The following is a 12407-nucleotide window of genomic DNA, read 5'->3' as shown; positions in this document are numbered from 1 at the left end:
GGGTTGGGCCGGGCACGGTGGCTCACACCTGTGATCCCAGCACGTTGGGAGGCCCAGGCGGGCAGATCCCTTGAGGTCAGGAGTTCAAGACCAGCCTGGCCAACATGGTGAAACCCTGTCTCTACCAAAAATACAAAAATTAGCCGGGACTGGTGGCACGTGTCTGTAATCCCAGCTACTCAGGAGGCTGAGGCAGGAGAATCGCTTGAACCCAGGAGGTGGAGGCTGCAGTGAGCCAAGGTCGTGCCACTGCACTCCAGGCTTAATGATAGAGCGAGACTGCGTCTCAAAAAAAAAAAAAAAAAAAAAAAAAAAAGTGTGTGTGTGTATATATATATAGCCGGGTTGGAGCCCATGGTGGAGGGCCTGGCCCCTGACGCTCTGGCGAGGGTCACCCTGCAACTCTCCCAGGGTTCTAGCAGCCTCAGTTTGGCCATAGGGGAAATGGGCGACCTAGGGAATCCCAGCACCCGTGCGGCGCCCCCTGATCACACTCACCTCCCAGGGCCAACTTCATAGGGTCCCCAGCCGCGGAGTCCTTCCCAGACTTCTTAAGTGACTTGGCAACGGGCGGGGCCTAGTGGAGGCGGGGAAGGGAGGAGAGGGGCGGGCCTGGCGCGGCCATTTCCTCAACCTGATTGGTCCTCTCGCCCGTCACTCCGGTGCGCCCCCAACCCACCGCGCAGTAAAAGCCAGCCCCGCCCCGGCCCTGACGGTTTCCAAGCTGGTCTGGAAGCCGCCCCTACTGTGCTTGGGACGTCGCGTTAACCGCGGTGAGTGGCGGGGGCCCCTCAGTTGAGCTGGGGGGCGGTGTCCACCGAGTCCTGGGGCACCCCAGGGGCGGAGGGGTCGGGGAGGGCCTTTCTCGCGGTGGGATTTGCTGGACTCTGAGGCCTGGGGAGGGGTCTTCAGCCCAGGCTGGTCACCCCTCCCCCCAGAAAAATCCAACTTCTGCAATGAAGCTTGAACTTTAAAACCCTCTTCTCACTTCCTGGGACTTTTGAGGGGCGAAAGAGCCCCCTAGAAGGGGTGATATTGAGGGAGGTGGGCTAAATACTGCCCCCGCCAGGTTTTCTCTAAATTTTGATCAGTTTGCTTGCTTTTGGAAACGCAGTTTGCAGGCAAGTTTCCTCCTGGGGTAGAAACTTCGCCCTCCCTTCCGGGGTCTTCAGAGACACCCCCGCCACCGTAAAGCCGCCTCCCCTACAGATGGATTTGCCACGGGCGTTGGAAGGGGGGTTGCCCCGGCTCCTGGCGCCCCCAACTGCTTCTGGGGAGGTCTTGGGCAAATCCTGCCGCTTCCCTCGGGTGGGCGTGGCGGCGAGATGGCTTAAAAGTAGGAAGGCCTACCCCTTAACAGCTTTGGGGTTCTTGTCCCGGCTGGGCCTAGCAGTGGGACCTGGGGCTCTTGGAATTTTTGAAGTCCAGTTTTAGCATGCCCTGAAGTTGCTGGATGACTGGGTCTTGCCTGGAACTCCCCTTCTGGAGCCAGCGGCAAGGCAGGTCACTGACCCCCAGGGGTTTCATAGGACGTTGACATCTGCTGTGGCCACCCTTGCTTTAACCAGTTCCAGAAAGTCATGGTGGACAGAGGGGACGGAAGGAAGCTGCCTGAGTCCTAAGTGGGACTTGGGAATCTGTCGAGGCCAGGACTTGGATGTCTGCCTACCTGGCCGCCTGCCCAGGTGAGCTCAGGCTCCGAAAGAGGTGAGAAGAATAGATTTAGGCAGTGATCACTGGGAGGTAGGTATATCTCCTCACCTGACTTCCCAGTTGGGGGACTTTTGTACCTAGCAGGAAGCTGGTTCCTGGCTGGCTGTACCCCTTTGTCCGTGGAAGCCAGAGTGCGGTGAGATGGTTTATGGAGCACTTACTATGTGCCAGGCATGGAGCTGAGCTTCCCCGGAGCAGTGTCTCCTCCAGTCCACAGGGACTCCAGGCTCTTGTGAGACTTATACCCATTTCACAGATGTGGCAAGCAAGGCTTCTAGGAAATGCTGCCGCCCAAACTCCTATTCCTAGTGAGTTGCCAAACTGGGATTAGAACCCACTCTGGTCTGGGCACGATGAGTCCTGCCTGTAATCTCAGCACTTTGGGAGGCTGAGGTGGGCGGATCATTTGCGGTCAGGAGTTCGAGAATAGCCTGGTCAACATGGTGAAACCCCACCTCTACTAAAAATATGAAAATTAGCCGGACCTGGTGGCAGGCGCCTGTAATCCCAGATACTCTGGAGGCTGAGGCGGGAGAATCCCTTGAACCTGGGAGACAGAGGTTACAGTGAGCCGAGATCGGGCCACTGCACTCCAGCCTGGGTGACAGAGCAAGACTCCATCTCAAAAAAAAAAACCAAAAACAAAAACAAAAAGAGAACCCAATCTGGACTCCAGATCCAGTGCTCGCAAAACATCATTTTGCTGAGTTCTGCTTAGGGGACATCGAAGCAAGGCCACCAGGAGGCGGGGCCTCATTCCTCTGGGAAAAGATGCTCAGAGTCAAGGCCACAGGTTCTTAGGCTCATACCAGAATTCCCCAGGAAAGCAGCCCATAAGGCAGGCATGACCTTTAGCCACATTTTTTTTGAGATTGGGTCTTCCTCTGTCGCCCAGGCTGGAGTGCAGTGGTGCGGTCTTGGCTCACTGCAACCTCTGCCTCCCAGGTTCAAGCAATTCTCCTGCCTCAGCCTCCCAGGTAGCTGGTACCTGCCAAGTAGCTGGTGCCTGCCACCATACCCACACCTAATTTTTGTAATTTTGTATGTAATTTTGTATATTTAGAGACGGGGTTTCACTATGTTGGCCAGCTGGTCTCGAACTCCTGACCTAGTGATCCACTCGCCACAGCCTCCCAAAGTGCTGGGATTACAGGCCCGTGCCCGACCCTTTATCCTCATATTACAGGTGAGATGACCCTTCTCTGGAAGGGGAAGGTGCCTTGCTCCAGGAAGCACAGCATAGGTGGAGCTGGGACTTCTGGCTTTCCTCTGAGAACCTCATCTGATGATGGTGTCCCTGCTTCATCTCACTTGTCCAGAAAACGGAGTTGTGGCTTCATCTCACCTGCATAGACTCACCTGGGGAGCCCTGTCCTCCCCATACCCCTGACCTGGGCTTCATAGCTCTGCAGTGCAGGCAGGAATGTTATCTCACTTTCAAAAAAAAAGCCTACATTTTGGGTGCGGTGGCTCACGCCTGTAATTCTAGCAGTTTGGGAGGCCAAGGTGGGCAGATCCCTCGAGCTCAGGAGTTCAAGACTAACCTGGGCAATATGGCGAAACCCCATCTCTACTAAAAAAAAAAAAAAACAAAAAACACGGCTGAGTGTGGTGGCTCACGCCTGTAATCCCCACAAGGTCAGGCGCTCAAGACCAGCCTGACCAACATAGTGAAACCCCATCTCTACTAAAACTACAAAAAATTAGCCGGACGCGGTGGTGCATGCCTGTAATCCCAGCTACTCGGGAGGCTGGGGCAGGAGAATCGCTTGAACGTGGGAGGTGGAGGTTGCAGTGAGCTGAAATCACGCCACTGCACTCCAACCTGGGCGACAGAGCAAGACTCCCTGTCAAAACACACACACACACACACACACACACACACACACACACACTAGCCAGGTGTGATGGTGCGTGCCTGTAGTCCCAGCTACTTACAGGATCAAGGTGGGAGAATCTCTTGAGCATAGGAGGCAGAGGTTGCAGTGAGCCGAGATCGCACCACTACACTGCAGCCTGTGTGACAGAGCGGAAATCCGTCTCAAAAAAGAAAAAAAAAGTTTGCCCTATTTAACACATTTTATCCCTTGACTAGATCTTTGTCCATATCATGTCCGTTACATTTAGTCTTTTGTCTTTTGTTTTCTTTCTTTCTTTCTTTCTTTTTTTTTTTGAGATAGAGTCTTGCTCTGTCACCCAGGCTGGAGTGCACTGGTGAGATATCAGGTCACTGCAACCTCCACCTCCTGGGTTCAAGCGATTCTCCTGCCTCAGCCTCCTGAGTAGCTGGGATAACTAAACATGGAGGTGTGCACCACCACACCTGGCTAGTTTTTGTATTTTTAGTAGAGACAGGGTTTCGCCATGTTGGCCAGGCTGGTCTCCACCTCCTGACCTCAGGTGATCCTCCCACGTCGGCCTACCAAAGTGCTGGGATTACAGGTGTGAGCAACCACATCCAGCCCATGTCAGTTACATTTAAATCTCATTCTTTTTTCTTTTTTTTTTTTTTGAGACAGAGTTTCACTCTTGTTGCCCACGCTGGAGTGCAGTGGTGCAATCTTGGCTCACTGCACCCTCCGCTTCCCAGATTCAAGCAATTCTTCTGCCTCAGCCTCCCGAGTAGCTGGGATTACAGGCATTCGCCACCACACCTGTCTAATTTTGTATTTTTAGTAGAGATGGGATTTCTCCATGTTGGTCAGGCTGGTCTTGAACGCCTCACCTCAGGTGATCCACCTGCCTCAGCCTCCCAAAGTGCTGGGATTACAGGCATGAGCCACCATGTCCGGCCTTTAAATCTCATTCTTTAGCCACTGCATTGGGATACACTTGTTTCTGTTTTTGTTTTTGTTTTTTGAAACGGAGTCTCACTCTGTTGCCCAGGCCAGAGTACAGTGGCACGATCTCAGCTCACTGCAATCTCCGCCTCCCGGGTTCAAGCAATTCTCCTAACTCACCCTCCTGAGTAGCTGGGAGTACAGGTGCCCACCACCACGCCTGGCTAATGTTTATATTTTTAGCAGAGACAGGGTTTCACCATGTTGGTCAGGCTGGTCTCGAACTCCTGACCTCAGGTGATCCGCCCACCTTGGCCTCCCAAAGTGCTGGGATTCCAGGCGCAAGCCGCTGTGTCTGGCCACATTTGTTGTTTTCTTATTCTCCTTTCGCTCGGCATCCAGGTTGTTTCCAGTGTCATGTTGTGGCCAGTAAGTCCACACAGCTCTGCCCGTGCAGAAACACAGGTGTGAGATCTTCCCCGAAGTGAGGTTTCTGGGTCAAGGGGAAGATGGCTCTTGGAACTTGACAGCTATTGGCAAATTGTCCTCTACAGAGGTTTTAGGTCATACCTGGCTTCCTGGAGTACAGGTGAGCCCTGGAAGGGACTGTTCCCAAGCCTTGCTTCCCGACGTGTATCCCAGGGACCAGCTGTATCAACACCACCTGGGAGCCTTTTAGAAATGCAGGGGCAGGGCCGGGCACAGTGGCTCACGCCTGTCATCCCAGCACTTTGGGAGTCCGAAGCAAGAGGATTGTTTGAGACCAGGAATTCGAGACCATCCTGGGCAACATAGCAAGATACCATCGGCCGGGCACAATGGCTCATGCCCGTAATCCCAGCACTTTGGGAGGCCGAGACGGGTGGATCACGAGGTCGGGAGATCGAGACCATCCTGGCTAATATGGTGAAACCCCATCTCTACTAAAAAATACAAAAAATTGGCCAGGTGTGGTGGTGGGCACCTGTAGTCCCAGCTACTCAGGAGGCTGAGGCAGGGGAATTGCTTGAACCTGGGAGGTGGAGGTTGCAATGAGCTGGGATCGTGCTACTGCACTGCAGCCTGGTAACACAGCAAGACTCTGTCTCAGAAAAAAAAAAAAAAAAAAGATACCATCTCTACCCAAAAAGAAAAAATTAACTAGGTGTGGTGTGTGCCTATAGTCCTAGTTACTTGGGAGGCTGAGGCAGGAGGATCCCTTAAGGCCAGGAGTTGGAGGCTGCAGTGAGCTGTGATTGCACCACTGCACTCCAGCCTGGGTGACAGAAAAAGACCCTGTCTTTAATGAAAAAAAAAAAGAAAGGGTCGGGTGTGGTGGCTCACACCTGTAATCCCAGCACTTTGGGAGGTCAGGGTGGGTGGAATACGAGGTCAGGAGTTCGAGACCAGCCAGGCCAATATGGTGAAACCCCGTCTCTACTAAAAATACAAAAATTAGCCAGGCATGGTGGTGGGCGCCTGTAGTCCCAGCTACTCGGGAGGCTGAGGCAGGAGAATGGCTTGAAACCAGGAGGCGGAGGTTGCAGTGAGCCCAGATTGCCCTACTGCGCTCCACCATGGGCGACAGAGTGAGACTGTCTCCAAAGAAAAGAAAGAAAGAAAAAAGAAATGGGGGGCCAGGTGAGCCCCATCCTGAAGCTTTAGAATCAGCACTTGCTGTTGAACAAAGTCCAGAGGTCACTTTTGTGCCTGCTAAGGACTGAAAGGCATGGCTGTAAGTCGTGGGCAGGTATGAATCCTGTCTTCCAGCTGCAGCGTGGGCCTGGACTTTTTCCTGGAAGGTGGGGCCAGGCAGGCTGTACCTGACTGTTCCTCTCTCCACAGTGTCTGTTGCAGAGACCATGTCTGCCAACGGGGCAGAGGCTGATGGCAGCACCCAGGTGACAGCGGAAGAACCGGTACAGCAGGTGAGGAAGGGCCAGGACCAGGGACTGCCCCGACCCTGTGATTCCTGTGCAACAAGGCTTCCCACACCAGGGTGCCCTGGCAGGGAGCCAGGGATATGCCGGCAGCCCACGGAGCCAGAGAGATTTATTCCTCGGTGGGGTACAGACCACTCACTGGTGTCCCCAGTTGGGCGGGGGGAATCTCAAAGGCCCTTGGAGGGCCTGAGGGGTCAGGGTTCTGTCTGAAACTACCTGCCCTCCACAACCTCTAAGCCAAATCTTCCTCACCTCTGAAGTTTCTCTCAGGGACCTCCTAGGAAGCTAGTTTCTATTCCAGATCTCTCATCCTCAGGTTATTTTATTTTATATATATAGTTTTTGAGATGGAGTCTTGCTCTGTCTCCCAGCCTGGAGTGCACTGGTGACATCTCGGCTCACTGCAACCTCCGCCTCCCGGATTCAAACAATTCTCTTGCCTCAGCCTCCCGAGTAGCTGGGGTAACAGGCATGCGCCACCACACCAGGCTAATTTTTGTATTTCTAATAGAGACGGAGTTTCACCATGTTGGCCGGGCTAGTCTCGAACTCGTGACCCGAAGTGACCAGCCCGCCTCGATCTCCCAAAGTGCTTGGATTACAGGCGTGAGCCACCGCACCTGGCCCCAAAGATAATTAAAATTAAAAAATCAAGTGGTGCGCTGGATGTGACCCATGGGCTATATAGTCTGCAGCCCCAGTTTAGACCCTAACTGCCATGAGAATGGGACTCTTGTCCCTTAACACCACCTGGCATATCGCTGGAATAAAGTGCAGGCTCACATAACTAGACTGTGTTAAAGGAAGCACGCGGGCTGAGCGCAGTGGCTCACGCCTGTCATCCCAGCACTTTGAGAGGCTGAGGTGGACGAATCATGAGGTCAGGAGTTCAAGACCAGCCTGGCCGCCGGGCGCGGTGGCTCAAGCCTGTAATCCCAGCACTTTGGGAGGCCGAGACGGGCGGATCACGAGGTCAGGAGATCGAGACCATCCTGGCTAACACGGTGAAACCCCGTCTCTACTAAAAAATACAAAAAACTAGCCGGGCGATGTGGTGGGCGTCTGTAGTCCCAGATACTCGGGAGGCTGAGGCAGGAGAATGGCGTAAACCCGGGAGGCGGAACTTGCAGTGAGCCGAGATCCAGCCACTGCACTCCAGCCTGGGCGACAGAGCGAGACTCCGTCTCAAAAAAAAAAAAAAAAAAAAAAAAGGCCAGCCTGGCCAACATGGTGAAACCCCGTCTCTACTAAAAATACAAAAAAATTAGCTGGGCGTGGTGGCGCCTGTAATCCCAGCTACTCAGGAGGACGAGGCAGGAGAATCGCTTGAACCCGGGAGGGGCAGGTTGCAGTGAGCCGAGATCGCGCCAGTACACTCCAGCCCGGGTAACAGTGCAAGACTCCGTTTCAAAAAAAAAAAAAGGAAGCATGTGGCAAAACCCCAAGGTTCCTCACTTGTGCAACCGCCTGGACGTAAAGTGTGGGTAAACTGCGCCGTTTCACTGGCCAGGAGTGACAGCAAAACTGCAGGGCACCCTGAGTTTCCAGATGAGCCCCCCATCCTCCCCCGCCCAGTTTGCCTGAGCCACTTCTCTCCCGTAGCCCAGTGTGGTGGACCGCGTGGCCAGCATGCCTCTCATCAGCTCTACCTGTGATATGGTGTCCGCAGCCTATGCCTCCACCAAGGAGAGCTACCCTCATGTCAAGACCGTCTGCGACGCGGCAGAGAAGGGAGTGAGGTCCCTCACGGCGGCCGCTGTCAGCGGGGCTCAGCCAATCCTCTCCAAGCTGGAGCCCCAGAGTGGGTGAAGTCCCACGGGGCACTGAATCCCCCTCCTGGCAGTATCCCTGGGTGGGGAGTAGGGGGGTCTACCCAGCTCTTGGTGCTGTCCCCCGAACAATTACGAGATGACCGTCAACCAGTCAAATTTGCGTCTTACTTAATTTCTTTTGGCAGTTGCATCAGCCAGCGAATACGCCCACAGGGGGCTGGACAAGTTGGAGGAGAACCTCCCCATCCTGCAGCAGCCCACGGAGAAGGTAACGATGTCCGCCTTCTGGGGCTCTGCCGAGACGGGGACCTACCTGGGTATGGAGTGCGCTAGTCCCAGCTTAACTAGACAGGCTTGATGGCATCCTCCCTGCTCCCTCTCCTATCGGTTCCCATCCCCACCCCGAATCCACTCCCCACAGGGCAGCTGGAGGGATAATTGCAAAGCCAGCCAGATTACAGGTGCCTGCCACCACGCCCAGCTAGTTTTTGTCTTTTTAATAGAGATGGAGTTTCACCATGTTGGCCAGGCTGGTCTTGAACTCCTGACCTCAGGTCATCCACCCACCTCGGCGTCCCAAAGTGCTGGGATCACAGGAATGAGCCACAGTGCCCGGCCTACTTGTTTCTATAATAAAGTTTTATTGGCACACAGCCATGCCCATTTATTTACATGTTGTCTATGACTGCTTTCACCCTACAATGGCAACGTTGAGTAGTCGTGACACAGACTGTGACCCACAGTACTGAAAGTCTTAGTTATGTGGCCCTTTACACAGAATGTTGACATACCGATAACTGTTTTATTAGTCAGAAAAGGTTGGAGGCAGGAAAGTCAAAACATCGAAACATCATGTTCCTGGCCGGGCGCGGTGGCTCATGCCTGTAATCCCACCACTTTGGGAGGCCAAGGCGGGCGAATCACCTGAGGTTGGGAGTTCGAGCCTGACCAACATGGAGAAACCCTATCCCTACTAAAAATACAAAAATTAGCCAGGCGTGGTGGTGGGTGCCTGTAATCCCAGCTACTTGGGAGGCTGAGGCAGGAGAATCGCTTGAATCCGGAGGCAGAGGTTACGGTGATCCAAGATCGCGCCATTGCACTCTAGCCTGGGCAACAAGAGTGAACCTCTGTCTCAAAAAAAACAAAAACAAAAACAAAACACCATGTTCTGGCCAGGTGCGGTGAGCATGCCTATAATCCCAGTACTTTGGGAGGCCAAAGTGGGCGGATCACAAGGTCAGGAGATAGAGACCATCCTGGAAAACACAGTGAAACCCCATCTCTACTAAAACTACAAAAAAAAAAAAAAAAAAAAAAAAATTAGCTGGGCATGGTGTCAGGTGCCTGTAGTCCTAGTTACTCCAGAGGCTGAGGCAAGAGAATTGCTTGAACCCGGGAGGCAGAGGTTGCAGTGAGCCAAGATTGCGCCACCACACTCCAGCCTGGGTGACAGAGCGAGACTCTGTCTCAAAAAAAACAAAACAAAAAAATACCGTGCTCCAAACTGTGTCCTGCCCTTCAGCAGCTGGGTGGCCCTCACACAAGTTACTTTGCCTCTGTGGGCCTCACTTTCTTTTTTATTTATTTATTTATTTATTTTTTTATTTTTTATTTATTTATTTTTTTTTGAGACGGAGTCTCGCTCTGTCGCCCGGGGCTGGAGTGCAGTGGCCGGATCTCAGCTCACTGCAAGCTCTGCCTCCGGGTTCACGCCATTCTCCTGCCTCAGCCTCCGGAGTAGCTGGGACTACAGGCGCCCGCCACCTCGCCCAGCTAGTTTTTTGTGTTTTTTAGTAGAGACGGGGTTTCACCGTGTTAGCCAGGATGGCCTCGATCTCCTGACCTCGTGATCCGCCTGTCTCGGCCTCCCAAAGTGCTGGGATTACAGGCTTGAGCCACCGTGCCCGGCCTTTTTTATTTTTGAGATGGAGTTTCACTCTTGTTGCCCAGGCTGGAGTACACTGGTGCGGTCTCAGCTCACTGCAACCTCTGCCTCCCGGGTTCAAGCGATTCTCCCACCTCAGCCTCCTGAGTGGCTGGGATTACAGGCGCCCGCCACCACACCTGGCCAATTTTTGTATTTTTTCTAGAGATGGGGTTTCACCATGTTGGTCAGGCTGGTCTCGAACTCCTGACCTCAGGTGATCCACCTACCTTGGCCTCCCAAAGTCTTGAGATTACAGACATGAGCCACCATGCCCAGCCTGGGCCCACTTTCTTTTCTACAGAATGGTGATGCTGACCTGGAGTTAACACCTGAAGGCCTAGAACCTCACATGGCTTGTGTCAAATGTTGGCTCTTAACATTTAAAAAAAAAAATTTTTTTTTTTGAGACAGATTCTCGCTCTGTCACCCAGGGTGGAGTGCAGCTTTGAACTCCTGAGCTCAGGCGATCCTCCCATCTCAGCCTCCCAAGTAGCTGGGACCACAGACACGCACCACCATGCCTGGCTATGTTTAATTTTTTGTAGAGATGTGTTTTCACCCTGTTGCCCAGGCTGTTCTCAAACTCGTGGGCTCAACAGATCCTCCCGCCTTAGCCTCCTGAGTAGCTGGGACTATAGGTGCATCCACTATGCCTGGCTAATTTTTGTACTTTTTGTCAAGACGGAGTCTCGCCATATTGCCCAGGCTGGTCTCCAACTCTTGGGCTCAAGCAATCCTCCCGCCTCAGCCCCACAAAGTGCTAGAATTATAGGAGTGCGCCACTGTGCCCTACCTCAGTTTCCCTTAATCACCGCTTTTTAAAGACTCTGTCTCGGCCGGGCGCGGTGGCTCACACCTGTAATCCCAGCACTTTGGGAGGCCGAGACGGGTGGATCACAAGGTCAGGAGATCGAGACTATCCTGGCTAACCCGGTGAAACCCTGCCTCTACTAAAAATACAAAAAAACTAGCCGGGCACGGTGGCGGGCGCCTGTAGTCCCAGCTACACGGGAGGCTGAGGCAGGAGAATGGCGTGAACCCAGGAGGCGGAGCTTGCAGTGAGTGGAGATCGCGCCACTGCACTCCAGCCTGGGCGACAGAGCAAGACTCCGTATCAAAAAAAAAAAAAAAAAAAAAAAAAAAAAGACTCTGTCTCTAAATACAGTCACATTCTTACCCCTGGGTATCAGGACTTCAGCATATGAATTTGGGGTTGAGGGGACCATAATTCGACCTATAACAGCCTGGGATGAAGAAATGAGGCACAGCCAGGCACGGTGGCTCACACCTTAGTCCCAGCCCTTCGGGAAGCTGAAGTGGGCAGATCACTTGAGGTCAGGAGTTCGAGACCAACCTGGCCAACATGGCAAAACCCCGTGTCTACTAAAAATACAAAAATTAGCCAGGTGTGGTGGTGAGTGCCTATAATCCCAGCTACTTGGGAGGCTGAAGCAGGAGAATCACCTGAACCCGGGAGGCAGAGGTTGCAGTGAGCCGAGATCACGCCACCGTGCTCCAGCCTGGGCAACAGAGCAAGGCTGTTTCTCAAAAAAAAAAAAAAAACCAAAAAACAAAACACCCTTCTTCAGATAAGTGTGAAGCTTAATCAGTTATTGTTTGTGTCCCTAGCTGGGACCAGAGCACAGGCCGCCTGCTTTGTGTCTGTGTCCAGTGCTCAGCGGGCAGCCTGGCACAGGGTAGATGCTTATTTTTTTTTAGTGTGTTGAGATAGAGTTTCGCTCTTGTTGCCCAGGCTGGAGTGCAATGGTATGATCTCAGCTCACTGCAACCTCTGCCTCTCGGGTTCAAGCGATTCTCCTGCCTCAGCCTCCCGAGTAGCTGGGATTACAGACATGCACCACCATGCCTGGGTAATTTTGTATTTTTAGTAGAGATGGGGTTTCTCCATGTTGGTCAGGCTGGTCTTGAACTCCTGACCTCAGGTGATGCGGCCGCCTCAGCCTCCCAAGGTGCTGGGATTACAGGGGTGAGCCACTACAGCCAGCAGGTAGATGCTTATTAAGTATTCAGGGGCTCCATGTCCGCTTCGGCCCAGTGGTTACAGAAGGTCACCCTCAGGCACCACCTGCTTGTGTCTGGGTCTCTAGCGTCAGAAATAGGTGCTCCCTGGGTTGGAGGCAGGACAAGCCAGCCCGCATCCCAGCATCCTTGGACTTTCCCTGAGACCGCCTGCAGGGACAGACAGCTCATTCATCCACTCGATATTGAGTGCCTACTGTATGCCGGGGGGCTCTGCTGTCCCATCATGGTCATACTTCTTTCCTCTCAT

At 53.3% G+C, this 12407-nt stretch overlaps 1 protein-coding gene across 3 annotated transcripts in view; it reads left to right on the top strand.

Annotated features, from left to right (window-relative positions):
* Positions 1 to 609: 609 nt before the first annotated feature.
* Positions 610 to 12407, top strand: part of PLIN3 (perilipin 3) — a 30158-nt gene continuing 18360 nt past the window's right edge. Inside the window, exons 1-4 of one of the 3 annotated variants that reach the window (XM_010367226.2) lie at positions 610 to 773; positions 6318 to 6400; positions 8018 to 8216; positions 8373 to 8455. In XM_010367226.2, coding sequence (XP_010365528.1) covers positions 6335 to 6400; positions 8018 to 8216; positions 8373 to 8455 — 348 coding nt within the window. In that variant the 5' untranslated portion in view covers positions 610 to 773; positions 6318 to 6334. Of the gene's footprint in view, positions 774 to 1086; positions 1708 to 6317; positions 6401 to 8017; positions 8217 to 8372; positions 8456 to 12407 lie in introns of those variants that run through there. The other 2 variants (XM_010367228.2, XM_010367227.2) reach the window with 2 other exon arrangements.

The sequence above is a fragment of the Rhinopithecus roxellana genome, chromosome 8, assembly GCF_007565055.1.
Source record: "Rhinopithecus roxellana isolate Shanxi Qingling chromosome 8, ASM756505v1, whole genome shotgun sequence".
NCBI lineage: Eukaryota > Metazoa > Chordata > Mammalia > Primates > Cercopithecidae > Rhinopithecus > Rhinopithecus roxellana.
This window is presented reverse-complemented; position numbering and strand designations above follow the sequence as displayed.